Source organism: Taeniopygia guttata, chromosome 15 (assembly GCF_048771995.1).
Source record: "Taeniopygia guttata chromosome 15, bTaeGut7.mat, whole genome shotgun sequence".
Taxonomy (NCBI): domain Eukaryota; kingdom Metazoa; phylum Chordata; class Aves; order Passeriformes; family Estrildidae; genus Taeniopygia; species Taeniopygia guttata.
In genome coordinates, this window is record NC_133040.1 from 8,331,333 (window position 1) to 8,358,830 (window position 27,498).

At 44.3% G+C, this 27,498-nt stretch overlaps 2 protein-coding genes and 1 long non-coding RNA gene across 28 annotated transcripts in view; all 3 read right to left on the reverse strand.

The window, feature by feature from the left end:
- Nucleotides 1–3,382, reverse strand: part of LOC140685147 (uncharacterized) — a 42,327-nt gene extending 38,945 nt beyond the window's left edge. The window contains exon 1 of the long non-coding RNA XR_012058405.1: nucleotides 3,080–3,382. This is a non-coding gene — a long non-coding RNA (uncharacterized lncRNA). The remainder of the gene's footprint in view (nucleotides 1–3,079) is intronic.
- A 3,306-nt stretch (nucleotides 3,383–6,688) lies between these two features.
- On the reverse strand, nucleotides 6,689–14,663 carry NOC4L (nucleolar complex associated 4 homolog). The gene is made up of 15 exons (XM_012578038.5): nucleotides 14,515–14,663; nucleotides 14,254–14,377; nucleotides 14,052–14,158; nucleotides 13,675–13,782; nucleotides 13,388–13,537; nucleotides 12,713–12,812; nucleotides 12,384–12,418; nucleotides 12,230–12,280; nucleotides 11,577–11,688; nucleotides 10,891–10,951; nucleotides 10,241–10,351; nucleotides 8,841–9,004; nucleotides 8,397–8,479; nucleotides 7,534–7,647; nucleotides 6,689–7,228 (listed from the first exon to the last, which is right to left on the reverse strand). Exons 1-15 carry the CDS (start codon nucleotides 14,608–14,610, stop codon nucleotides 7,112–7,114), a joined length of 1,533 nt encoding a protein of 510 aa, XP_012433492.5. The 5' UTR covers nucleotides 14,611–14,663; the 3' UTR covers nucleotides 6,689–7,111.
- Nucleotides 14,664–14,776: 113 nt separating this feature from the next.
- Nucleotides 14,777–27,498, reverse strand: part of EP400 (E1A binding protein p400) — a 56,535-nt gene continuing 43,813 nt past the window's right edge. For 19 of the 26 annotated variants that reach the window (XM_072936326.1, XM_072936322.1, XM_072936319.1 and 16 more), the window contains 15 exons: nucleotides 27,249–27,296; nucleotides 26,109–26,245; nucleotides 25,576–25,632; nucleotides 25,374–25,452; nucleotides 24,620–24,820; nucleotides 23,571–23,616; nucleotides 23,370–23,479; nucleotides 22,573–22,777; nucleotides 21,933–22,096; nucleotides 21,367–21,573; nucleotides 20,910–21,105; nucleotides 20,474–20,604; nucleotides 19,889–20,056; nucleotides 19,111–19,188; nucleotides 14,777–17,314 (listed from right to left, as the gene is read on the reverse strand). In XM_072936326.1, the coding sequence (XP_072792427.1) occupies nucleotides 17,042–17,314; nucleotides 19,111–19,188; nucleotides 19,889–20,056; nucleotides 20,474–20,604; nucleotides 20,910–21,105; nucleotides 21,367–21,573; nucleotides 21,933–22,096; nucleotides 22,573–22,777; nucleotides 23,370–23,479; nucleotides 23,571–23,616; nucleotides 24,620–24,820; nucleotides 25,374–25,452; nucleotides 25,576–25,632; nucleotides 26,109–26,245; nucleotides 27,249–27,296 (2,100 nt within the window). In that variant the 3' untranslated portion in view covers nucleotides 14,777–17,041. The remainder of the gene's footprint in view (nucleotides 17,315–19,110; nucleotides 19,189–19,888; nucleotides 20,057–20,473; nucleotides 20,605–20,909; nucleotides 21,106–21,366; nucleotides 21,574–21,932; nucleotides 22,097–22,572; nucleotides 22,778–23,369; nucleotides 23,480–23,570; nucleotides 23,617–24,619; nucleotides 24,821–25,373; nucleotides 25,453–25,575; nucleotides 25,633–26,108; nucleotides 26,246–27,248; nucleotides 27,297–27,498) is intronic. The other 7 variants (XM_072936330.1, XM_072936329.1, XM_072936323.1 and 4 more) reach the window with 6 other exon arrangements.

Here is a 27,498-nt window from a genome sequence, read left to right on the forward strand (position 1 = left end):
CTTGCTAAATAATTTCTACTCTTCCTTTTAAAATCCTGCTCCAGTAACCTTCCTCCCCTTCCACCACCAGAGCTCATCCATGAGATGCTCACTGGCACAGAGAGCACGAGGCTCTGATATTCCTTCAGAAATGTCTCGGGGCATTTATTGTAAATCTGTCTCATTATAGCAGTGAAGTGGCAGATGGGATTGTGGACTAATCAATACACCAACAGAGCCAGGGGTCGGATCACTGATCTGAACTGGAAGAATAAACAGTAAATCCAAAGGATACAAAAATACCACTGGTTCTGTAAAGCAACATGATCTGCAATATGTTCAGTGGGCAATTCAGTGCCCAGGTTTGCAAGCCTGTGCTGTGAGCCCAGCAGGAGGAGAGCAGGAGGCATCTCCCCTCCTGCCCCGGGCAGCCCAGGTTGCTGCTGCAGGGAATCCCAGGCAGCCCCCGGCTCCCAGCGCTGCCTGCGACCTTCCCTGGCCCGAATCCACTCTCCATGGAGCCGTGACAAGCCCTCGACCCAAAGCCAAGGGTCACCTGATGGGAGCAGTGGCCAGGAGGCTGCTTGGGCCATCAGATTGCCATGAAAGGGCAAGTGGCCAGCTGTAAAACCTGGGATGCCAGCTCTGTCTGTGGGAAATGGGGCAAAGGGGACTCAGCAGCCTCAGATTCAGCACCAGCAGAGCCCTGTGACTCCCCCACCTCCCTCTGCTTTACAGAAATCAGGATTGCAGGGGTCTCACACTGAATCAAGACAACCAAAATGCTCCTAGCAGGGGAGAGGATTTTGTCCTTCCCATTTGCTTAGCAGTCCCTTAGCATCTGAGTCAATACCCTTCACCAATAACTTTTTTTTTTTTTCCAGATATCTGGATACTTTAAAAGCTAAACAAAAGACATGCAACAAGTTAAAAATTCACAGGAGATTTTTTTAGGTGCCAAACTGCAGCTGAACTGTAGTTATGGTTATTATACCTAAACAGACATAAAGCTATAATGTGGATCAACACATTTTATCACAGTCATTCACTGAACACTGAGTCCGTGCAGCTCAACTATTGCCTTTCTACAGCCCTGGAAGATTTACCATAGTTTCAGATTAATCTGGAACTTTATTATGTAGTTATTTTAATCTCACTTTATTTCATCACTGCTTGGAGTCTTATTATCAAAGTAAGATCCTGTTAAGATACAGCAATGATGAATGGTGTTAGAACCAGCTAAAACAGAAACAGAATCTAAATCTGTTTTGCTATATGCAGTAAAAGAAAAAAAAAGAGAGCCTTTATGATGCATTACAGAAGGATAAAGGAGTTCCTATACATCCAGCAGTTCTGGGGACAAAGCCTCTCCAGCAGGTTTCCTGCATGATTGCACTGAGTCCTTTTTCTTGCCATCAGGTTTTTGGAGGTGAAATTGCTGTGCAGCTTAAAGGGAGCTCTGAGAACAAGCCTTGAGCTTGGGGCTGCAGCCTTTGCCCTGTCAGGGTGTTGCTCAGACATTCTCTGGTGGGCGCTTTGCAGCCCCGTTCCTCAGTAAGGAAATCAGGGGAGTGTTAAAGACAGCCAAGTGCTCTAAAGCACAAATTTACATTTAATCTGCCAAGATACTTAAAGCATATAAATATCTAAATGCTACCCTGAAACAGAATATTTTTCTGAACTGGAACTGAACGTTTTTAGGACATGGTTAACATAAGGATGAAAGGTCACATGAGGAGATTTGGGAAGAAGCAGGGAAGGCTGCATCCCCAGCAGAGCAGTTGCCAGGGGCTCGGATGTTCCAGCCGGGGACACACGGGTCACCCGCCCCGAGGAGGGCTGGAGCCTGCCCCGTCACATCCCAGGGCAGTGCTGGGGGGCAGGATCGGCACTGTCCACTCAAAAGGGTGTGCTCATCTCCAAAAAGGGGGTGCATGTCTCCAAAAGGGGGTGCTCACCTTAAAAAGGTGTGCTCATCTCCAAAAAGGTGTGTTCATCTCCAAAAAGAGTGTACTCGTCTCCAAAGAGGTGTGCTCACCTCCAAAAGGATGTGGTCATCTCCAAAAAAGTGTGATAGTCTCCAAAAGGGTGTGGTCATCTCCAAAAAGGTGTGCTCACCTTTAAAAGGGTGTGCTCACCTCCAAAAAAGTGTGATAGTCTCCAACAGGGTGTACTCGTCTCCAAAAAGGTGTGCTCACCTCAAAAAAAGGTGTGCTCGTCTCCAAAAGGATGTGCTCACCTTAAAAAGGTGTGTGCTCATCTCCAAAAAGTTGTGCTCACCTCCAAAAAGGTGTGCTCATCTCCAAAAGGGTGTGTTCACCTCCTGTCCCCAGTCCACAGCACCTGCTGGGACACACCGAGCCAGCCCCAGCGAGGGGACAGAGGCTGGCTCGGGTCACCCCATTCACCGCCCCGCAGTCCCCTCACTGCACACCACAGCGGCCGCTCTGGGATTTCTGGTTTTCCCTCTTTGCCCTGCAAAGCCACTTTCCCCACCGCGGGACCAGCTCCTAGGGCAGGGCCGCCGCAGGCACCCGGAGCCGCCCGGCCCGGCCTTGCGGCGGGATTTGCTCTCCTGCCGGGCCGCACATCCCGAGGGCGATGCCCGGCCCGGGGGCTCCTGCCCGGCCAGGGAGCGGCAGGAAGGGATGGGTTTGGATGCGGTGAGGGGGAGCAGCTCCGGCACGGGCAGAGCCCCGCGGAGCACAGCGGGCACCGCCGCCCGGTCTGCACCGTCCTCTAGCGGCCACCGGCCCCGCTTCGCTGGGCACAGGGCAGGGCAGCGGGCAGAGCCGGGCCGCCCCTTTCCTTTCCCCGTGGCACCGCAGCGCCGTCCCCTCTCCACCCCTCCCGGCCAGGTGAGATGGGGCTGCCATCCTTGCCGGGACAGTGCAGCTCTCGGCCGTCAAACCCCTGCTTCCAACACCACCGTGCGTGGTATCTCCCATCTCCTGCCGAGATGACTAAAATGTAAATCCTCACACTCCCAGTGAGCAGGAAACTGATGTAGGAAAAGGGATGTGATGATTCATCCGCTTTGTATCTCAGAGCCCAACACTCTTTCCCCAAGAGCAACTCAAGAATGCACCTTGCCACCCACCTGAATACTTGATAAAAGTTAACAGGAGCACCTGTGATTGATGCTTCCCCTCACACACCGCTCCAGCCGCTCTCCGGATAACGCGTGGCGTTATTGAGGCATCAATTATCTTCAGCACAAGCACAGCTCCATTAGCAGGCCTGCAGCCTGCTCCTTTTGATAAGGTTCACTCTGTGCATTTATCAACAAAATGGGGATAACCAGCAGGACAGAGTCTGCAGCTTTTAACTCTGTTAGGACAGAGATGACGTTCACATCTCTGCATGCACCATCAACCAGAGCATCCTGTCTGCTGGGGTTTATTCTTCTGGAAGAGGAAGGCAGATTCACTCTGGTTTTATCTCTTTTGGCTCGATTCACATGCTCCAGAAATCTCTTTTTAGAGGTGCAAGTATGACCCAGGGACAGGGCAAAGTAACTGCAGAAAAGCAATTCTTTTTAGTAACAGGTCTCAAACTTTCTTCATAAACTACACAAAGATAGACTCTTGGCTTATTAATAGTAGTAAATCTCCAAGTCCAATAGGCTTCAGTTAATGAATATTCATTATGATAGTGCTGAAAAACCTAGTGTCAGTTGAACTGAGATGCCATTTTTGCCTGAGCAGGGCTGTAAATTAACTGAGAGCTTGTTTTTCAAAATTAGGTAGAGGAAAACACGGGTTATGGCTGCGCTGTAGCTCTCACTATTTCAGGGATATGAAACCACCTTAATGCCAATAGCAGCACTCATTTACAGATGTAAATTTGCACTTCCCTCTATCTCCCAATGAATATCTTAAAAGTAAGAATCTAAGCTAATTAACACAAATATTGTGCTTACCTCAACCTTTGACTCCCCAGATAAATCACATCATGCTCTTGCTGAGCAGCTCTATTTTGCAGCCAGGCTGGGATGACTTTAAATGGAAGCTCAGGAAAATAAACCAAGGGCAGCCCATTGAGTCAGAGACCTTATCGCTACCCTCTGGTGGGGGACCAAGGCAGTGATGGGTGGGGAGGCTGCACGGTTATGTCAATGTTTTTATAGAACTGCTTTATGCTCACTGAAAAAAAAACCAGAAGAGTCCTCTCCCCCCTCCCCACATCTGATAAAAACCAAATAATAACAGGAGTGACTTATGCACTCGCTGCCTGGTACTTCAATCTGGCCTTCCAGTTAATACACCCCATGATTAAAGCATCTATAATCTACAGTCTGTGGAGACCTGTAGAGCAGGAGCAGCAGCAGGTGTGCAGCCTGATAAGGGTTGCTCACTCTGTGCAGATGAAATTTTTAATATTTATAACGCTGATTTTTTTTCCTTGATGCCTCCTATTTGAGGGGAAAGGGGTGAAAGTTGAAAGATAAAGCCTTGATGAAAGACCAGGTGGAATGTTTTTCCAAGGACAGGCAGGGGCTTTAAGCTATCTCCACCTAAGAGCTGGTTTAAAAATGCTGCTCAGGTAAGTGCAGCATCAGAGCTGGGGGAGTCTGTGGAAGACCTTCAAGGCTTGTCTGAAGTGCACCCAGGCTTTCAGCTGTAAGCTCCTCTGAGCTGTCTGTGGCTTGATTGTGTGCACCAAGCACAGTGGGACTGTGCTGGGGCTGCCAGGCATCATCACAAAATAATTAAGTCACTCCAGGTCAGCTGCACATACTTCAAGTAAAGTGCTAACAGCATTTCCAGCTCAGCACTGAAATGTGCTGAGGAATCTGGAAACACCCTGTGTCAGCCTGAGCCTCAGCCTCAGTGTCAGCAGGAGCTGCCACAGGCAGAACATGGGCAGCACACACTCCCAACACACTGGGAATTCTCTGGAAAACATGAACTGCATCCTGCTCCAATCCAATCACTGCTCATTGCAGTGTGGTACTTGGGATCCATGGCTGGTGGAACACTGGAGGTGCTGGTGCCTTTGCAGTCCTCCTGAAAAACACAGGGATTTCCATTTCCTTTTTTTCCCATTTCCTTTCCATGGCATGCCTTTTCCTGGTGCTTGGATGATGCTTTAGGCTGTGGCCATTTGGTCTCAGATACAAGGCTCTCCCCACAGGCAGGAGCTGCTGCTTTCCAATATTCCCCACCAAATCCATCTGCCCCTCATGCAGGGTGTCCCTGCTTGGTGCCAGAAAACCCCAGGAGGACAGACACAGGTCACACAGCCCTGAGGACACTCTTTACCCCCTGTCCATGTAGAACACAACCAAACTCCCTCATTTCCAGCATTTTGAGACATGGATTTGCCCCATGCCCAAGTGGTTCATTATTTGTGATTTCAGAAAGAGCCCAACACTCCTGAGTGTCAACATAATCACAGAAATGAATGACACTGCCCACCAGCAATTACACATAGATGTAACTGGGGCTAACCTGAATAAAATAAAACTATCAGAGAAAGCCATTCAACACATTCATTCTTTCAAATACAGTCATTAATTTCATCTGATATGATGCACTGACCTCTTTCAAAGTGAGCCATGTGGTTCTCATTGCTACAGCAGAGCACTTCAAGATGTTTACCAAACACATACAGACAAAACCCCATGACAAAGGGAGATACATCTTAGAGATTAAATACAAGGCTTGGGTGAACCTGAACTGAGGCTTCTCAAGTTGAAAGTTACATCTCAACCATTCTGCCTTCCCACCCCAGATACCAGAAGTCAAAGAAAGAAGAAAAGTAGGCTGGCCAGGGAGGAGACAGCATTACCCTTTCACCAGAGAACAAAGAAAGAGACTTCCAAAGAAAAATAGGAGAAATATCAATCCTCAGAAACACCCCATCTGAATTCAAAAGCATCAGAAAGGGAAAAAAAAAAAAAAATGTAGAGCTCTACACTGTGAGCTGTCCGCTGTTTGGAAAGCATGAAAAAACTGGATGAAGAAAATGTAACACTTCAGTGTCTCCAAGACAGCTGCAGTATTCCTTGACTTAACCAGACTTGGCTGCCAGAAATTGGATTTCTTGGCCTCTGCTTTCTTGATTGTAATTTATTCTTCCACAAAATATGATTTCAAATTATGCAAGCAGAGTTTAAATCTAAGAAGGTAACATTAAGTTGTTGAAAATGGGTTTTAAAAAAGTTCTGAGTTCATCTGTGTGTTGATAATGAGTTTATCTCAAACTTAAAACCCTGGGGGGAACCCCATCAATATGGAATTTGTGCATGACTTCTGGAAGTATATGAAAAATTAACAAAAGCATCCAGTAGCAGTGGAGTTAAAAAGTTATTAGCCCTTGGATACACTCTAGCCAGAGCCCCTAAAACACATGCAAGCTGCAAGCAAAACCACACCAAGCTGCTTATCATTCCGAAGCAAAACTCAAGGATTAGCCTCCCACTGCACATCAGCTGGCCTCCCTGGCTACAGCAGGCACCAGGATTATGTTCACTTCCAAAGCTCATGAGCATTTGGAATCCAGCAACCTTAGTGCATGAGATGGATGTACAGGAAGGAACACCAGCAACGTTTCCAAGATGGATTTACTGAGTATCTTCTGAGTTGTTAGACAAACCAGTTTCAATGCCTTGAATGTGGGAGTGCTGAGTACAAGGAAGATAAACATGCCTCTGAATATGAGCTTAAAAATGAATCTAAAAATATAATTATAATACATCAGGTGCTTCCACTTCTGTTTTGAAGACATTTATTACAAACAGGCTGTCAGCTCTCATATAAAAGTAAAACATCTGAAAACCAAGAGCACTCAGAGAATGCAATTCCCCTCAGTCCCGTGGAACAGCAGTGAGATGTCTGTTGATGCAGCCCCTCGTCACCAGCAGTTCTGGGGATCTGGGATCCCTGCCATGAACAAGTGCAGAAAGCCTTGCTCTGAGAAAAAAATCCCTCCCAAATACCAGGTGGCAGTATGCAAGTGTGAGAAACACAGCAAAGTCCATCCAGGGGCAGTGGGAAGGGGCTCTGAAGAAGGCTGCAGCTCAAGCAGTCCAGCTCTCCTCACAGGGAAGGGCTGCAGAGCACATGGGAGCTTTCTGTGTGTCCCTAAGATCCAGCTCCTGACAGACGTGTTTTGGTAAGAGATGGCATCAGTCTAAACTGAAGTGCTCTGCAAAAATATCATTTTTCTTCCCAAACAAACCTCGTACTTGCTCAAACTCCAGGGGCACATCAACAGCCTTTTTCTTTACTTCTTTATCAAAAAGCTACAAAATAGAAACCAGAAAATACCGTCAAAACTCAGTACAGGCCCTTCACCCCAATAACACTGCACTCTCTAAAGTCTTAAAACATCCAGTAAATAAACACTTCAAAGAAAAAAGCCAGCCCTGTCACACTGTTGCTCCTGCTGTTATTTAGCAGACCATTTTCCTGGTTTGCCCCAGTTCTAGGTACCCAAGTCAGTGTAGCTCCCTCCCCAGCAGCAAGGCAGATGAACAGAACATGGCAGCTGCATCCAGAACCTCCTTTCCTCTGGTTCCAGTCATTCACAAAGGCACAGCAGCATTACCTCAGAAGCTGAGAGCTCCAGGAGCCCTGATATGTCATCCTCCATTTCAGAGAGGGACTGGTTCAGGACAGCAGCTGCCTTGGCCACATCTGGGTGATAATGGTTCTGGAGAGACTGAAAAAGCAAAACAAATGGGAGATAATCTAAAAGTACAGGGTAACACACATCCATCTGCACTCCCACACAGGAGTCTGCCTATTTGTTGGTCAGACCTCCAGTGACCACCAAATTCCATCAGATCCAAGGTCGCTGTACCATGCTACTACAGAGCTTCCCAAAATCCTAATTTCAGGCATCTTTCAAACATGTCAAAGGCTCCTCTCAGATGGTCACATCCAGCTCACACAAATTCATCCACAGGCCATGCCTACACTGCATAACCTAATTCTCCCACCTCACAGTGCCTCCATGCCACAGCTAAGCTCCAGCTCTCCAGGATTCCAGCTCCTGCACATCATTCTTGCTGCTGCTTCAGCCCCCTACACAAACTCCTCATCCATTTCTAGAGGATAACCTGGCTCTACTCAATTCACTTCCATCAGTGCTCACCAAGTTCCTCTCTCCCCTCCAGAGGAAATGAGAAGCTTGGTACCTTTGCAGTTATTTAGTCTGTTTCAGCTGTGAACTGCAAGTTCTAATGAGAGCTCACAAGCCACCCACCAACTAGCACACATTTCTCCAGTGTATGGAATCCTTTGCTAGGATAGAAAATGATGCAGAGTAAAAGAACTCATCTCATTTGCAAGATATATGTCAAGCAGGTTCTTGCGAGAGGGGCTGTCCACTGCCAACACATGTCAAGGAAGCAGCAAGCATGGAAGAGACCCATACCAGACCCAGATGCTCATTTTGGGATGACATACCTGAATCTCCCAGAGAGAACTCTGCAAAGCCCTGCTTTCAGATGGCTCTTCCTCCTCCATAATATATGGATCTTCTGACATATCTAAGGAAATAGGAGATCCAGAGCTAACACCTTCTATGTGATGTACATAACCCCAAAGGGAACACGGGCCCAGAGCAGTGCCGCAGCCAGAGTTGCTCCTTCCCAACTCATTTATGGGAATGAATGACAAATCCCAGCATGACCCAAGAGTCACTGCTGGCAGCACTACAGAACCATGTTACTTTTAAAGAGCAGACAAAGTAGGGCACTTGGAACAGCAGGAGCCTGCTGACCTTTCACAAACTCAAGGGATGGGACCAAAGGGATCCTTCCAAACCTCAGAACTGCAATCTCCCCTTTTCCTCCAGAGGAATGCTCCTCTTTATGCTGCCTGAAAGGCATAACACAGCTGCCCTCTCACCTGCTGGCCCTCCTGGCCTGTGCAGCAGCACCTTGCAGGCGGGGTGCCTCCGGAAGAGGTTGCAGAGGAAGGGAATGATCATGAGCAGAGCCTCGGGAGGGGCCGTGAGCGCCAGCCGGGCCAGCCGCTTGATGAACGCTGCCACCAGGTACGCCGGCAAGTGCCTGGGGACAGCAGGGACAGCCTGTGAGAGTCCTGGCAGGACAGCCAGCAGCCTCTGCCACCCTAACAGCACCTCACACCAGAGACCAGGGGGCTCCCGTCAGGCTTTTTTGGCTATGGAGTAACGAGAAGCTTTAGGAATCTCGCTTTTAAGCAGCGATGTGTTGTGTGCTCACAGGAACAAATTTTTGGGGGAATTTATATTCAGTGCATGAATACTCTCAGATCACTGTGAGATTCAATCCTGACATGTGGCACCATTGCTAAGCACAGCCCCTGTACACGGCCATTCTCATGGCAAACTTTATTCAGTCCTTTCATAAACTGAGTGCTTGGCCAGGCAACCTTAATTATATTCTTCTTATGTCATTTTGTGGGTTTAATTAATACACAGGCCATGGTGTTAAATTTACATAACATTTCCAAGCACTGCAGCTGTTAATGGGAACATAAAACTCCCATGTAGTGTAAATGTGCCGCATATTTTTTTTTTTTTTAATGGTAAAAATGCAAATTTCTAACAGCAACCAGCTCATTTAGGCCCCTTCTTCACATCAGAAGAATTGGGATGAAAATGACAATTTTCAGTCACTCAGACTTCACTACACCTGCAAGGCTCAACAAAGTAACCCACAGGTCTTGTCACTCTCTCCAAAGTACACCAGGAATACAAGGGGGTTGGATATGAAGAGCCTGGTGCTGTGTTACTGTTAGTTTATTTTATAATATATGACAGCAACTGTATGACCAGCTGCCTATCCAGTTTATTCCCCATGTACAATGAACTGACAACATCAAGACAGACTGTCAAACACTTCACATTTCAGTGCTTTATGTCTGCAAAAAGCCATCCATTTATCAACAGCTTTGTAATCTATAAAAAGCCTGCAAATTTTACTTTTCCATTTTTACAAAGGCAAGACAGAAAATTCATCACTTTCACCCAAAGTGGAACAGAGATCAAAAACACATCCATAAGCACTTGCAGCTCAAACTCTGATAACTAACTGCAATTCTTCCTTTCTGAAAATCTATGGCTGTGAGGCAAATCTTCAAAAATAGCACATGAAAAATTACACAAGACTACAATAATAGTCTTGGATTCAGTTTTCTCCATAAGAATGTCTCTAATCCAGAAGGCACACTGAATACATTAAATCCAGACATGTGGGAGACTGTTGAAGAATAGAAAAGCAGGAGAAAAATATGTGAGCATACATAATAAAGATGCTACTTACGATGAAGACAAAAACAGATCAGTCAGGTGGAAAAAGCGAGCTCGGTACTTCACATGATAGATGGAAGGGTCTAACAGACTGTACAGCTTCTTGTAAAAGTCAGGATATTCCCTGTTGAAAAAAAGGAAAAATACAACATCCATTAGTGATGTACAGAGGGCCTGTGACTAAATGTTTTTGTGCTTCCATTAAGAGCACCCCAGCCCACTGCTGTGCTCTGTTTAGCTCTCTTAGGCTTCCCTCTACAGTCACCACCTGAAAACAAGCTGCAAGGTGAATTTATGGCTCTTGCAGTGCCCAGCCATCCTCAGGGTGTGAAGCCATGTCCAGTGACTGCAAATGGTACAGGATGCAGTGAAAGGGACACCAAAGACCATGGCTTCACTCTGTAATCAGATCAATGGAAATTGATTTTTACATGCTGAGCTACCGCAGTCTAGAGAAGAGACTATTTAGGTTCAGTTGTAAAAGAAATCAGAGAGACATAAAAGCTTAGCATTCAAACAGCCTGAGCCTCTTCTGCAGTTTGGCTTTCTCATGGGGGAGTTTCAAAGCCTGAAGGTGTGGTGAATCCATTTCAATTCCTTTTACAGTAAAGATATAAATGCAAAAACCCATGTTCCTTTAAACAATATACTCTTTTTACTTACAGATTATGCTGATGAATCAAAATAAACAACCCATTTAGGGCTAGAAGACTGATTGCTCCACCTGTAAGAAAACAGGTAGATATCAACACAATAAAAATAACTTGAAAAAAATAATCTTCAGGGTTTTTTTCTATAATATAATCTTCCCAGAAGGAAAACAAAACTCAATAGCTGAAATCACAGCCAGTGTGATGGCTGAAAAGTGAAACAATTCCATCTACAGCCTTCCAGAGACTCCCAAGTTTCTTACAAAGATTAAGCTGTAGTTTAATAGAACAAATGTTCAATGACTGAGACACTAAAATGTCCTGCTCTAATTCCTCAACAAAGTCATACTGGGGAGGCAAAGGTCTGCTCAGAAAGGACATTTCTGGAGGAATCTGTGGATCCTGTGTTTGGATCAGCAGCACTGGCTGAACTCTGTATTTAAAACAAATCACTCCAGTATTCTACTCTTCCCCAAATGATTTTTTCCTTACACATAAGGAGCAATGACATTGACAAACATAGGTAAAATCATCTCACTTTCAGGGACAATGGAGTTGACCCTAGTTCCTTAGCTCCATCCCAGCCAGGAGTACACCTATGCCACCAGCCAGGTCGTGGTGCTACACCCAGCAGAGTTTCCAAGTCCATCTGTCCCATGCTGGAGGTGCCACAAAGGATAAAAGGCTGTTCTCACTCACCTATGCCATAGGCCACTGTCAAGAAGTCCATCATGAGAGTGGGCTCGTTCATGTAAGGCAGGACAGAGTCATGCAGAATGACAAGAACCTTTTTGTAAAGGCCAGTGGGCAGCTGTGAAGGACAAAACAACAGAGAAAGAAGCACTGCAGGGAGAATTCAGATAGCAGCAGCAACCTGTGGCTCAAAAAGGCAATGCACAAGCAGAAGGGAACATGCCAGAAAAATACAGAACAGCTTGCAGCAGCAGTTCCCAAATGGGAGAGTTTACAAGTGACACCAACAAAGTTCATTCAAGAAACAGGTGGTCACAACTAACAGTGTCATCACTCAGATGGGGAAAATCACCAGGAAAAAGGCTGGGGAAGCTTCAGTTTGTGAGCAGAGATTGTTACGCTGCAGATCACCCTTATGGGCAGAGATGTTTAAGGCAGGGAAAAAGGGATGAGAGTAAGAAGAAAAAGCAGGCCATATATGAAGTCATGTTTCTTGGTAGAGTGATCTAACAGAAATGGTCCCTGGGCTGTTCCCACCCCACACTGAAAACATACTGGAGTCCTACCAGCACCTTCCTGCATGGCTGGACACAATTGCTAGGGATCAGCAGTCCTTAAATTAAAGAGCAATGCAGATCAGTGGCAGAAGTAACACTCACCTTGTGCTTCAAAAAAGTCAGCCACATTTTTTCAAACACCTGTTTGTGTGCCTTAAAACAGAATTGCAAACAGTGAGTTAAACGCACTGGTACAGATAATGCTCTATTTTAAGCAGACAAAATTTCAGTTCTAATGCACCAAATGAACAGTTACCTGCAGCCTTGAAAGTTTCAACTCCTCACGGTTATCTAAGAAGAAAGGGAAACCAGATGTTGAACTTGAAATGATATTCAAAAAATTAAGATGACCCTTTTTAAGTTAGCCTTTTGATGCTCTAAAAATTTGGGCTGAAGTACTTAATTTTATACAAGGTTATAAAGTCCCTGTAGACTTAGGAATTGGATTTTAAAGATTGTTTAAAATCACAGTGATCAAAGAAGCAGACATTCTTTGACAGCAAACAATAATCAAGTCTTTACACACTAGAAATCTTAACCTGATTTTTATTTTCACACACAGTTTATCATGTAGAGTTTACTAACCTTGCTTGACCATAAATTTGACCATCTCAGACTCTTTGTTTGGCATGTTAATGGGTGAGATGAGGGAAAATACATTCTGCTGGTAAAAAGGCAGTGGCCTCTGTGGAAAAAAGCATATAAGCAAACATAAAGCAAGTTCCAACCAGATAGCAAGATGCTGGGCTTCAATACTGCCCTGTTTCCAAGTACTGAATATATTTAGGAAAGAGAAAGGGAAAATGCTGATGACTAAATTACACACTGGTATATTCTCTGCTGCAGCCTCAGCCTGGAGTACTGTTGCTTGTTTATCCAACATGAAACCTATCTCTGTACTTATTCTGGCTTAACAAAACTAGTGGATCCAATGAAGGAAGCAGGTTCTTCCTCTGCATCACAGTAAACAGAATTAAAAGTTCTCTCTGTGTCACTCAAGCTGTGAAGAGCTGAGTAAAACAGAAGCTAGAGCTTAGACCAGAAAGAACAGTATGTGTCTTGAAATACTTTCAATTTCAGAGTAAAGCCAGTCTTGGCATACTGACACACATAAGAAAAAACCAATGCCTTCAACGGGCACACTCATTTCTCTGGTTTCCAAATATTTCCATATACTACTAATTACTCCCTGCTTCACACACAAGATACACAAGCCAGAGCAGCTCATCCAGAGCCACCTGAGCAGTAAAAATGTGTTACCTCCTTTGTCTTTTGCATGACCTGCCCGATGCTGGCAGTGACAGCCTTCATGACAAAGTACCGCACGTCGTCGTACTCCAGGTACTCCTGAAAGCGGGAGATCAGGAGTGAGGCGTCCTCGGTGGTGGGAAGCAAACCATCAACAACTACCTAACAAACAGTTTGGCAAGGAAAGCAACAAGTCAGTCTCTCACAGCACTGGAGCACAGAGTGAGATGGCCGAGGGCACATGAGTTCATGTGCCATCAGGTCACTGACAGGAGGGACTTTTCAGTTCTACAGCTTACCTTAAGAAGGTCACATGGAAAAGTTAAAGTTCCTTTCCACTCTATATTGATCAATGGATACTGTGCCTCCAATTCGACAAACTTCATGAGTGTGCAGAGTGACAACTCCTTAAAAAAAAGAAGAAAGCAACATCATTTAAAAAAAAAAAACCAAAAAAAACCCAACACCTAAACAATAACACCAGGGGTCAAAACCAAAGGAGGTAACTTTCAAGAGGAGGAATGAAATATTCTTTCCTGAGAAAGCTGCATGCTCGCTGCTGGTGAGCAGAGGTGAGTCAGAGCATCAGTGCTGTCTTAGAACACACACACTGAAATACAGTGATACAGCAATAGCTCACGGGAACCCCGAGAACAGCAGCGGGCTCAGGACCCACCTTGACCTGGAAGGCCTCGTGGCCCATGAGCTCGCCCAGGCAGCCCACGCAGTCCCGGTAGCGGTGCCTCATCCATATCCTGTACTTGTCCTGGGCGCTGTAGCTCTCTGTGAGGGACAGACACACAGACACACGCACAGGCTGGGCTCGGGCAGGGCCGCGCCCGTCCCGCGCAGCGCCGCGGGCCCCGCTCCGCGCTCACCGCCCAGAGACGCGTCCTGCTCGGGCAGCGGCCCCACGAACAGCTCCCGCCGCTCCAGCAGCGCCCCGAAGAGCCGGCTGCAGGCCCTGGCGGCGCTCACGATGTCCTCCGGCTCCTCCTCGCCCTGCGGAACAGCGTGTCAGAGCGGCGGCCCGGCCCGGTGCTGCCCTCCCTCAGCCCGCTCCCCGCGCCCGGCCCGGCCCGGCGCTGCCCTCCCTCAGCCCGCTCCCCGCGCCCAGCCCGGCCCGGCCCGGTCCGCACCGCCAGCGGCTCCAGCAGCTCGAAGACGCGGTTGGCGCTGGAGCGGCTGCCCAGCACGGCCTCCAGGCAGGCGGCGAGCTCAGCCTCCCGCGCCATGCTCGTGTGGGAGCGCAGGGGAGGAGCCGCGGCCGCACCGCCCGCAGGCGGGGCCGGCGGCGGGGCGGGACCGGGACCGCGATCGGGACCGCGACCGGGACCGGGATCGCCCCCCCGGTAACCCGCCCCGCTACAGAAGGCGGTATAAAAATGTACATGGCGAGGCGGCGGTATAAAAATGTACACTTTATTACACCTTCAGGTAGGATACAGCACTATTCCTTATCGTCCTACTGGGTCGAGTACAAATGTTCATCACTTATGTACAGGTTGACTTCCTAACACACTCCTGGGAAAAAGACACATCGAAAGGAAGGAAAAAAAAATTCATGAGAAGGGAAAAAAAAAATAAAGATGGTGACTTTTTATCTTCATCAACTGACCTAAACAAGAAACAATCGTCTCTTTAGACACCAAATCAGACCAGCACAACGACGCAGCCAACAGCTCTCCCACTGCTGGAACTGTTCCCCCCCACCCCGACTTTCATGCACATCATAAAAGCTAAACACTTAAAAGTCAAACTGGGGCTAGCTAAGCAATATTTTTGGATGAGCAAGGCTATACTGTACACAGTATCACTATCCATTACCACTGCATCTGCTTTGCATTTTAAACTACTCTGCTGTCAGCAACACCAGCTCCATGGCCGGCTGTGAAGTTTAGGGGATGGCACACGCCAGGGGTTAGCAGGGTCAGGGGAATACTACTGCATGCAAAAACAGCTTAAAAAAACCCCAAAATGCCCTTGTATTTGTACACCTGAGGGTCCGAGAAAAAAAGTATGCAGGACAAAAGAGGTGTAAAATAAAAAAGTCAGGAACGCTGCCTGAGCCAATGCTTACATTTGTGATCTGAACAGAATTGGATGTACCTATCCCAACTAACACAGAGGAGCTGGCTGAGCATTCTTTCTTGTTTAAGCCATATGGATTGCCAGGTACCAACAAGTGTGGACATACAGAGGTAAAAACAAAATATATGCTTTCCTTGCCCTTAAATAGGCTTCTTTCCTAAAAGAGTAAAAAGATCACAGAATGAAAAAATAATTTTAAAACCATCTCAGAAAAGGAATGTTGTAATTTTGTCTGGATTTTACACGTTGTGCAGTTTTATGGCCAAAGTAAAATAAATCCCTTCAAGCCACCATGGGCTTTTTGATTCCTCACTCAGTGCTGTTTGCAAAGTCTGTTATTCATTGTATGCAAGAAAAGTAAAGAAACCCCCCACAGTTCTATGCAGCTTTTTGCTTTTTTTTTTTCTCCATAATAAGGCAAACTGATTTGGAGGAAGAGGCCATACTCTATTCACATCCAAAATACCCACCTGAAGATACATTCATCGTTAGCTTTAGTAAAAGAATAGTACAAAAGTTAGATCTTACTCTTTACACAGTTGAAGAATTAAGTCTTAGATTTAATTTTACTATTCTCCCCTTCCCCCAGCCCCCCACCCCCCAAGCTGAAAGCCGTGTAAAAAGTACTGAACATTTAAACATGTTGCAAGAGCAGAATGAAACAGAGAGATTCAATTTTATCAGCTGGAGATTTTTTGTGACAGAAATCCCATGAGAAACAGCTATGGATCATCTGTTTAGCTGTATCTACTGAACAATTCTTTTACAAAAAAAAAAAAAAAAAAAAAGGGCTACACTTTAATACACATTTACTATCAACACAGTATTTACTCAGCTCATGCCTAAAATACCCATTATTTTAAAGTGAAATATGAGAATGAGCACACAGGTTGGGTTATTCGGTAAACTGTACACAAAAACTACTAACAAACATTTTAAAAGACTTACAAAAATGGAGAATGAAACCTTTTTTTTTCCTTTTTAATTACATATACTTACAGGTTTTCACATTTATTGGCTAAATTTTGCAGGGAGCACTTCAAGTCTGTGTTAGATCTTCCAGGGGCGTTTACCACAGGGAAGAACAACACAGAACTTTTGTACAGATGGAAAATACTGAAATACTGTGCTGTACCAAGTACACCTGGTTCTTTGTGTGGCTTCAGTGTGGGTACTCAGCACACACTGAACTGCAGCAAGGAGCTGCACACGCCCACAGGCAGGTGTGGTATTCTAACACAGATGGATTTTACTGACATTTATGGCAGATCACCATTTCACTTTTGAGAAGCTGGGCAGAATTTCAACATAAGTAATGATTGCTTTATCTGGTGTGAATGAGCACAGAGAACACAGGCAGAATGTATCTTGTACAGAGTTTGAGTGCTAAACAGTTGCTAATACACTGAAGTTACATGTGAGTTTTCATGTTGAAATGTTCACCAGCAAGAAACCTTCTGCTACAAAAAAAACAAAAAAAAAAAAAGGTGTTTTGTCTTCATTTGGATGTCTGAAGTAGCTTCTCACTTGTCTCAGCAAACACAAAATACTGTGTTTATCTCTTATTGCAATAGTTCAACTTGGTTTAGTAGGTGCCTTTAGCCTGACAGTCGGCGTCCTCATTTGTACTTTTGCTTGCTGACTCTGGGCTTCAGGTGCTGCTGGTGTCTGGGCTGGGTTCTGTACACCTGGAGCCTGAACCTGGGGAGATGCTGTGGTCACGACCTGCTGCTGGATCAGCTTCTGCTGCACGACCTGAGCAGTAGCAGTGGTTGCAGGGATCACCTGAACCTGCTGTTGACCTGCTGTCGTCTGAGAAAGGGTCACAGTTTGGGGCTGAGCTTGTACCTACACATCAGGATGAAAAGGCAATTACACAATGGTTTGGCATTAAACTGAGCAGTCATTACATTTCTGCTCTACAGAAGGAATCCTGCTTCTTTAGGTATTTGCTCTCCTAACTGACAAACATCTCAGACAATGATTCTGGGAACATAGGCTCTGTGGTGTCACTGAGAAACACCATTCTGTCACATCTTCTAGAGCCTTATAAACCAGAACTCAGAGCCAAGACGCCTGTAACTCAGGTCTCTGCAGTGCAAATCCAAGGACATGCCCTCAGATACATTCAGAAGGCAGATGAAAGGTACAGAAACCCCACCAGATATATAGGAAAATTCCTCTCTTGCAGAAGTGAAGGAGCAGGGAAAAGAACAGAGGGACAGCCAGAGGACCAAAGAGGTTAAAATGCTGACTCTGCACCCATATTGTGACAATAAATACAGCCACTGAGGCTTCCCACCAGTCTCTGCCATTGCCCTTTCAGACTACAGCTGCCAGTCTCTATTGCCAATTTATGGCAGAATAGTTTCAACTCCATCCAGACATCTGATTTTCATAGCTCTACCCAAAACAAGGGAGAAAAAAAAAAATCAACATCTCTTTGTTCAGGAGACAAGGTAATGAAAACTGAGCAGCTTCAGCTGCCTTTGTCAGATGCAGAAGCAAAACAAAGCTACAAGGACTTCTCCAGAGGACAAATTAACTCTTGAATGATCCAAAAGGATTCCAGTGGGAAGCACTAAAAATGGAGATAAAAATAATGCCATATACATATAAAGATCATAGTTCAAAAAATACTTATCATGGCCTAAATCTACTGCCACCGAAGTCACTAGTGTACATGGGAGGGAAACTGTTTGTCTTTTTGCCACAGACTCAAACTCACAGAGTTATGCCACCTTTGATGACTTTTGAAAATGATCTAAGAGCTCTTCCTGACTACAGAGGACAACTCAACTTGTGTTGACTAATGAGATTTCTGCTTCCTGCTGTCTACTTTGCCCTTGAAGCATTCACATCTGAGGTGGTTATCAGACAGCTTGCACCACTTTATCACCATTTTGAGATAAACAGTCACAGATTTTATTCTGCACTAAAACACTGCACTGTGAACTGTAGCAGATTAAAGGCTGACGGGCCCAGATTTTTGTGTACCAAAGTCAAGAACTTCATCCGCCCTCCAAAGTTAAATAATTCCTGCCAACCAACTGCCTAAGTTAGGCCTGTTGCTAATGATCTAGATGAGATTGATCTAAAGAGTGTTAATTAAACTGCCTGGTCACTAGGGAAGGGGAACCAAACCACCTGAGCTCCTCCTAACCGAGCCCCGTCTGTTACCAGCACACATTTGGAACAGCTACCACACCATCCTGCCTTTTACAGAGCACTTGGCATAGCTCTATGAACTGAAACAAAACAACTTGTAACCTTCAATTTGTCCTCATTTTTTGTGTGAAAAGCTCAGATGGTGCTCATTAGTTCAATTATTTGCTGTATTGACTATACATCACCGGAAACCAATTTTTAAACATCCTTTCAGCTCTAGAAAACAGTTAAAAATCTGTTTGTCAGCTTATCTACAGTGATGAACAAACATTGCTACATCTATGAAAGTTTTAAACCAGAGAATATACCTCAGCTGATTCAGTATTCAAGACTTAATTTTATAGAAAGGCACTTGCTATATCCTTCAAAAATACTACCTATGCCACACATAACGTGAAAAAACCACACTTTGCAAAAATATGAGCTTTTCTAAAGATCATGTATTTAGTGCTATATTTGACAAGAGCAAAACCTACCTGTTGGGAAACTGAAACCATCTGCTGAATGTTGGCAACAGTAGCCTGTTGCTGGACCACCTGTGGGAGTTTTGCAACCTGTAGTGATGTGAAATAAAGAAAGATTGGATCAAAATAAAAAGCTGCTGAGAGCAGCAAAACACCAAGGCCTGTTCATGGTAAGTTGTAGCTTGGCATTTTCTGTGAGGCTGAATGTTTATGAAACATTTTAGATCAGTGAAAAGAAGAACTTAGCTAGGGGAGGAAGAAAAATATTTTCAATTTTAACTACAACTGAGTCATTTCCTCCCAACTACCTAGAAAATTGAAGGAAGCACATGAGTTCTAACAGGTTACATTATCTGGGATATACTTTTGAGAGAGTAAGGCTTCCAATTCCTAACCCCCTTCTTTTTCCTTGGTTAGGGTGATTCAGTTATGCAGAAAAGAAAGTGAGTTGTCACCTACTCTAGGCTACCAGAGATTAGGCTGTGAGGCAGCACCAGAAACAGGAACAATTCTGGCTGAATTTTCCTCAGTAAACACAGTATGGAATCCCTTGGCTAATAAAAAGGAGTGACTCAATTATTTTATTTCAAAGAGGAAAGGTGAACTTGCAGCTCACAGCTATGACTAGCTGAAAGGTCACATATATGCAGCACCAGTGAATTTTACTGAAAAGTCAATTCAAACGAAGGTGTGACTAGAATTAAAATGAGTGGGTGCTGAATTCTACCTCACCTGTTGTCTTTACAATTCTCGAGTCCCAGTACAGTTTAAGGGTGTAAACCTGTGTTACCTGTACCTGAATCTGGGCCTGCACTTGCTGGGTTCCACCTGGTTTCTGGGTTTGGGAAATTGGAGTTGTTAAGAACTGTGTTTTAATGGCAGGCTGAGTAGCATAAGTTACTTTTTGCTGCTGTGAAGTCTGCTGTTGGGTCTGGACCGTAACCTGTTGAGCATTTATCTGCACAAGAGAAAAAAAGGCACCAATGACTACAAAAGATAAGTGTACTTTAAAGAACAGATATGTGGGGAAAAAAGATTAATTACATTTAGTTGTTAAAAAATAATTCTCCCAGGATTAGCCACAAAAAAATGAGTACTAGATGAAAGCCTTCATGTATTTACACACATATTCAGAATTACAGTACTTAATGAAAAGTTTATCTCTTACACACAACAATCACACAACAAAAACTACCAAACAATCAACCACTTTACACAAAAAAAGAAGCATCTGAGAACCTGTTCTCTCTAGATATACCTAAGATCACCCCTAGAAATCCTGACTGACTCTTTAGGGGCGTCCTGGTCATCCAGAACCAAAGCTTTACAACCACAGCACCACTGCACAAGTTAATGGGACAGCAGACAATAGTACCTTTTGCTGCACAGTAGCTTGTCCCTGTGCAACCTGGGGCTGGATGGCTTTCTGCTGCTGTGCTGCTTGGTGGTGCTTGAGTTTTAGCAGCTGCTGGACATGCAGTGGCTGTGCAACTACTGTCTGGCCTCCTGAAAATTACAGAAATAATTAGAACTGTAAGAGTCTTCAGTTTATTGCTTAGTCCCAGTAATCACAGCTTACACACACAGATTCTACTTTTACAGACATACATTTGCACAGCTTTGAGCACTAACAACCCACTGATTTTAATGAGAATAAGACATTTTCACAGCGGAGAAAATTTCTTATCTAAGGGCATGAGTAAACTAATTTTTTGTTCCAACAACAATCTTCCTCCAAGAAAAAATTGTCTATACTATAGGAGACTGCTATGAAATACAATTCTTTCTATTTCCAACTTGCATTCACATACCTGCTGCTTTCTGTGGCTGTCCAATGGCAACACTAATGCCTGCCACAGTCACAGGGAGTGTGGTGACTCCTGCAGATGACACAACAGCAGCTGGAACAGACACCACTGGAGGCTTTGCCAGAGCAACCTGTGCTGCTTGTGGAGTCTGGGCCTGGATCTGTCCTTGTGCTTGGAGCTGGGAAGCAGGAACACGAGTCTAAGCAGTAAGGAATGAAGATTATTGTACCAGCACAGAAAGATTTGCTGCATATAACAGGTGATTGTGAAGTGATAGCTGTAAATGTTTCTAAATGGCTCCTGTACAGTGACAAAATTCAGAGATGGTATCAATGGGTAAGTACAATGTAAAGCTATTTATGTTACAGCAGTTCCTAATGAACTGCCCCTTGTGAGTTCATTTAAACCAGCCAAGAGTGAGATGTCTGAGCCTGTTCTTGCCAAGTCAAAGCCAACTCACCAGGCGTGCCACTTGCAGGTTGGTGACCGTAGTGCCCGTGAGGACTGCGCCAGGACGAGGGGCTGTCACAGCAGTGAGCTGCTGAGTTTGCTGCTGCTGCTGCACTTGCACTTGTGCTGTTTGCTGCTGTGCCCCTTGCTGTGTCTGCTGTGCTGCCTGCTGCTGGGGGAGCTGCAGCTTCTGCTTCTGCAACTTGATCAGCTGCTCCTGCAAAAATCAAACACTTCCATCATTTCCAATGGTTTACATTTATAACAGGAGAAAAATGGAGATGCAGCCAAAGCTTAAAAGGAGAAAACCAGACTAGTGCTAAGATCAAGTATCTAAAATGTAACTCTTTTACACAATGGCTTCCAGTGAGCAACAGTAAATGCTTTCCATCCTGCCCTAATCTACTACTGAAAGTGCTGTCAGACTCACTGCCTGCATGAAATTTTAGTAGGATGAAATTTAAGAGGGAAATACATCTTACTCTAGCCCAAGGAAACAGGACATAACACACACTGTTAAGGAAGCTTACAGTAATGAGAGCAGTGTGTTATGTTACTTCATGAGCAGTTTCTCACCTGTGACAATTTCCCTACAGTTTTTATTTGAGCTGGAGACTGGGCTTGTGCCTGAGCCTGGATCTGTGGGACCTGCACCTGAGCAGCCTGCTGCTGCTGTTGCCTCAGAAGCTGGAAGTGAGCAGGGGTGATGGTTTTGCCTGATAGCTGGACTGTTGGCGTAGCTGTGAATAAAGAAAAAACAAAAAGTTATGACAAATATTTTCAACATTCAGTTTAACTCATGAATTTCACCTGAGAAGAAAAATGCTTATTTTACTGCTCCAGCACACTTTGTGGATTTACTACATGTAAGAACACATTATCATGAGCATGATGTAAAAGCAGAGTAAATCATAAAATACAAGGGCCTTTCTTCACAATGCTTTTTAGTCAAGACAGTAAATTCTAGTATTTTACTGCTAGATTGTTAATAATATTTTTAAATTGCAATGCCTAGGGGCCAAGCTCTCTATTGCCATGCTTTATCCAGAAATATTGGAGAAAAATGAGCACCAGCAACAAAGCAAGTTTAAAATCCTAGCCCTGTTTAATTGCATCCCAGACTTCCAACACTGTGGGGCTGTGATGGTGGATCTACAGGAATTCTGAGGCCCTTTTTTGCACTACTGGAACAAATCCCTGAACACAGGATCATTACCTGGCGTGACCTGGGTGACCAAAGACCTTGTCTGTGTCTGCACAGGCGTGAGGTTGGTGGTGACCACGGCCGAGGCTGTCACCGAGGTCACGGCGCGCACGCCCTGGGTGGAGGCGATGGTCACCAGCTCGGTGGACGCTGCCGGCGCCGCGGCGGCGCGGGGCTGGCTGTGAACCACCTGGGCAGTGCTGGTGCCTCCCGAGGTCTGAAAGGGAACACAGCCATTACCGCTCCCCTCCCGCGCCTCACACCTCCCTTCTGCAAATGGAATGGGCCCTCTAGGCAATTTTTAAAACAAGCACAAAAAATGCAAAAGAAGAAAAGCCCCAAATCTGTCTAACACATCTGTTTGGATGCATCTTAAAATCAGCATGTGGTTAAATCTTTTTCCAACAGGCTGATCACCAAACCCTTCACTCCATTACAGACATTTGATTTTAGTACCTTTCAATATTTTGCTTTATCTTCCATAGTCTTAAACCGTTAACATAATCATAAAGATCATCATTAATAAAGCACAAAACAGTTACAAGCTGAAAATGTTAATGACATAATACATTGCTTTTAGCAGCACTTGCCTATAAATTATTTTTAACGTATTAAGCATTTTTTTCTGATAAACCATTCCAGTGTGTTCTGATGTTTTGGTGAGAGAGAGAGGTTTGATAAAGAGCCCCAAGATGCACATGACATTTGCAAGAAGCAGAATTTTTGAGAACATGGAAGGCTAAAGCTATGCTGATAAAACATGCAACCCAATGTGTCCAGGGACACAACTAGTGACGGGATCTACTCACAGTCAGCGTGCCAGGTATAACAGGTGAGGCCAGACGTTTATTGATGGGCTGGAAGGTAGCAGCAGGGACCCCAGCAACAGTGTTCACAATCACATTTCCACTCACTGTAGCTGAAAGCAAGCCAGGATTAAATGTGAGATTCTGAAAATGACGATCCTAATGTCCCATCATCTTCTACCTCCAGTTAGAAAGTCTCCTTACCAGTCTGGATGCTTGTCCCCGTCACCGCTGTTTTGATGGTGCCTGCCTAATTAGAAGACAATTAAGGTAGCAGTTCAGAAAAGCAGTAAAAGAAAACTGAGCATTGCTTAACACAATGCTGTGCTCCAGAAGTGACAAAATAACAAAAAAACGCAATGGAACACACAAAGATTTCTGCAGTTGTTCATTGACTCTACAGATCACAGCAACTAATGCATACATAAATCAGGATTCTGCCTCACTGATGAGCAATTGTAGACCAGCCTAGTGTGGTAAACCCTGGTCACTGGACATCCCTGTTAGCAGAGGAAGGGAGCAATACCTTGGACAAGCAATCACATAGGAACATCACTCAGCACTTCATACACAGCAATGCTTGTGGTTCAAAACACATCCTCTGTGTCTTTCTGCAAAAGCTGTGGTACTCTTGCTCTTCAACAAGCAAAATAAATTCACCTCTGCTGCACACGTTACTATGCAAACTGGATTGGCTCTAAATACAAAAGCCACAGACCAGTCATCAGATTCATTCAGACTCTAGATTTAGGGAAGACATGAAAACTTTGCATAAATTTGCAGTAAAAGCACAATGGTGTTTCCTGTAGGATGCACCATTTCACTTGCCTTGCAAAGGTTATGAATCTTTGGATTTTAAGCTCTTTAACTGAGTTGCTCTTACAGCTACATTCTCTTTTTTTCTCTGTATCCTGCAAATTCTCTGTACAAATACTTCTCGTTGACCATGTACATCTATTCACTCAGACTTCATTAAATGAAAGTCTAAAGTGAAAAAGGAAAAACCATCTTAGCATGGTGTTCTTTCACTTCAGAACGCCAAGATCTGTCGCCACGATGGTATGAATAGTCTTAATAAATCAGGGAACCAGAAGACACCTACCATAACCAGGGAAAGCAAACAAGAAAAAAATATCTTGGATCTCACTATACTGACCTAAAATTCTCTTTCCAGAGAAAACACGACACAAATACAGCACACACAGAAGAACTGAAGTTACTACATCAGAGGCACCGAGCTCTCCCTTTCTTACCAATACTGCTGTGTTGGCCACAGTAGTGACTGCAGTCTGCACCACTGCCTGTGGCTGCTGAACTACCTGTGCTTGTGCCTGTGCCTGTGGCTGGGCCTGGGCCTGCTGCACGGGGGGCTGCTGGGGGGGCTGCTGGCCCGCCTGGGGCTGCTGGGGCTGGGGACCCGTCTGCTGCTGGGCCCTCTGCTGCTCCGCCAGCGCCTGCAAGGCAAGGGGCACCTTCAGTCTTCAAGCATGGAACAAGCAAGATGTTTTTTTAAAGCAAAATCAAGCAACAAGAAAAAACCTCTTTATCCACAAAACCACAGGCAGCCCGCAAAGCTGGCCTCACTTTTCAAGTCCAAGTTATACAACCTGATTAATTTCAAACTACAAGATGTACTCATGGTTTTATGACTTAGAGCATAGCATAACAAGCAACTTACCATCCACAAGCAAGTATTTCTTTCTGAATAATATAAGAAAGGAGGCTACAGAATGGTCAAGAACAAAATAAGATTTTTACACGTTTTAATATATTTTGCAATAATATGTTCCTCATTGTTTTAAGGGGTATTAGTGTGACAAGAGGTGCAAGGAAAGGCCGCACGTTGGGCCCTGGTTATCTAAACCCCTGTACATGAGCAATGTGCAGCTGCTCGTAATATCCACTGTACTGCCAAACTTCTCCCAGGAGGAAGCTTTGCTCATACCTCATCTGTTTCCTGATTTTTTAATTAATGCAGTCATTTGTGCAGCAGAGATGGGACCATACCTTTTTCTCTTTGGCAATGCGTTCTGCTCGGAGGGACGCGACCTGAATCGGAGGGAGGGGCTTATCATAGTTGATTCCACTAGAAACAATAATAAGACAAAACATACAATATTTAGAAATCACTGAAACCTAAAAAAAAAAAGAATATAAAAAAGAGCACTTTTATACAATTTATAACTCCTTCAAGATAGGAAGTGCTCACCTTTCTGCAAGCACCGATGCATGCTTTGGATTCTTCTGGAAAGGATTCATGCCAAGTCTGAAATTGAGAAAAATGGTATTACTGGAGACAGAAAAACTTTAAATACAGTATTTCATTTCACATATTAGCATGTAACACTGCAGTTTTGGTGAAGTTTCCATGATATACCAGCCAGTACTGGAGCATACATACAGACAGACATTTAAGAGACTCAGAGTAAATACTAAATAAATATAGAAAAACTACAGGAAGACACACAGGAAAGAATGTACTACTAAACAGCATAGATAGCAATTTGTCTACAATTCAGGTAAATGGACAGATATAGATTTTAAAAAACCCAGCAAATTCCTGCAGAAAGACCCAAACACCTCCATGAAATATGGAGGTGTTTCCAACAACAGAAGACACAGAGAGAGATCAAGAACAGAGAAAGAGAGTGCAGAATAACTCTGGGTTTTGAGAGCCATTCAGAACTCAGTTTCCAGGAGATATGTGGTGGCAGGAGATCAAATGATCCCAGGTAAACTTACAGAGGTTTGATAGGTGGACTTCTTTTCCCTGCAATCATTTTCATCATCTCAAAATGATTAGTATAAAGTTGTGTGTGTGTTGCACCCTCATCTTGAGCATAGATCTGATTGGTACGAAGTGGGCGACTGTTTTTAGTCTAGAAAAAGAAAACAAACCAACTTTCAATTGCAAACTCACCCAACAGGGCATTTTGTCTATGTTTAAACACAAGGCGCGCTCGTAGATTATTTAAAAACACTCTCCAACATATCTATCACAGACTGGTTCCTGCCTCGTGTCACTGATAACTTACTGTCACACAAAACTCTATGGGAAATATATAAAGAAAGAGCAAAATAAGGAGCAGTTCTCACGGTCACACTGGCATCAGCACTGGGGGACATACAAAATGGCAAACTCTAATTTGAGAAAGAATCTTTGCTTTAGTTTAGATTTTGCAAGTTTAATTCATAACCCAAACCAAGAGCCCATTAGTTTATAGTTATGCATAGCGCACACGTAAGATAATAAAACAAAACCATCACTGCACTGCTCTCCCAACAAAGCTAGGTTAACATCCACACACCATGCCAGTCTAACATTTGGCTTCTCCTAAGCAGAAACTGCCAGTCAGGGACAAACCTCCTGAGCAGTCAGAGAATGGAACTACAGCCAGAAGTTCTGGATTCTCCACCCAACTCTGCCACTAAATTGCTGTGTGGTTTGGAAGAAGGTGTTCACAAGTCATGGAATTTGTTTTTGTTTCTTTAGCGTCCTATCATCCTCATTTACTAAAACGTGTTTCAGGCATCAAATTTACTATGTATTTGTAATCCACTTAGACTCTAGCATGAAGTTCATTCTTACAGATCTTAAATACCATCAGGATAAGATACATGGTGGAAAAATGCCAACTACAGTTTAAGTGAAATCACAAACTTCTTGCATGATCTAAAATTTATCTATCAAATCCAAAAGCTGAAGTCTGGTGTCAATCCACTGTATCAACAAAGAAAGGAAAAATAAATTTGGAATTTTAATTGATGTTTCAGAACTCAAGTAACACTCAACATGGATCTCATATGAATTATCTGCCCACCTCCATTGCTGCTAAATACCACAGTGTCTAGATTTGATTTTGAAAGAATACCAATGCACACCTTATAAATACTTTTTGTCTTCTTTTTAGGATTAGCTTCGTACATTAGCTGTAAAATAAGAAGGAAAGTTAGATGATCTTTTGTGGAAGATTTTGTTCAGGTGCTTTTTCTTTTCAAAGAAATCACATAAAATAAGTGGAAATCCTGATGAGAATAATTTAAAAAGATCTTTTAAAAGTTATTTATTTACACTGTTGAAACGTTTAACAAAAAAACAAGTGTTTATGGAGTTAAGGAAAAAAAACTCTAC

Bases quoted from the DNA above. Each gene is read 5' to 3' on its own strand.
- NOC4L (XM_012578038.5), bottom strand. From the start codon at position 14,610: ATGGCGCGGGAGGCTGAGCTCGCCGCCTGCCTGGAGGCCGTGCTGGGC. The intron at 9,005-10,240 runs GTAAGTAGCATC...TGCTGTCCCCAG, and splicing joins GATCTGTTTTTGTCTTCATC to GCACTTGCCGGCGTACCTGG. The intron at 7,229-7,533 runs GTAATGCTGCTG...TCTATTTTGTAG, and splicing joins TGGAGCTCTCAGCTTCTGAG to CTTTTTGATAAAGAAGTAAA.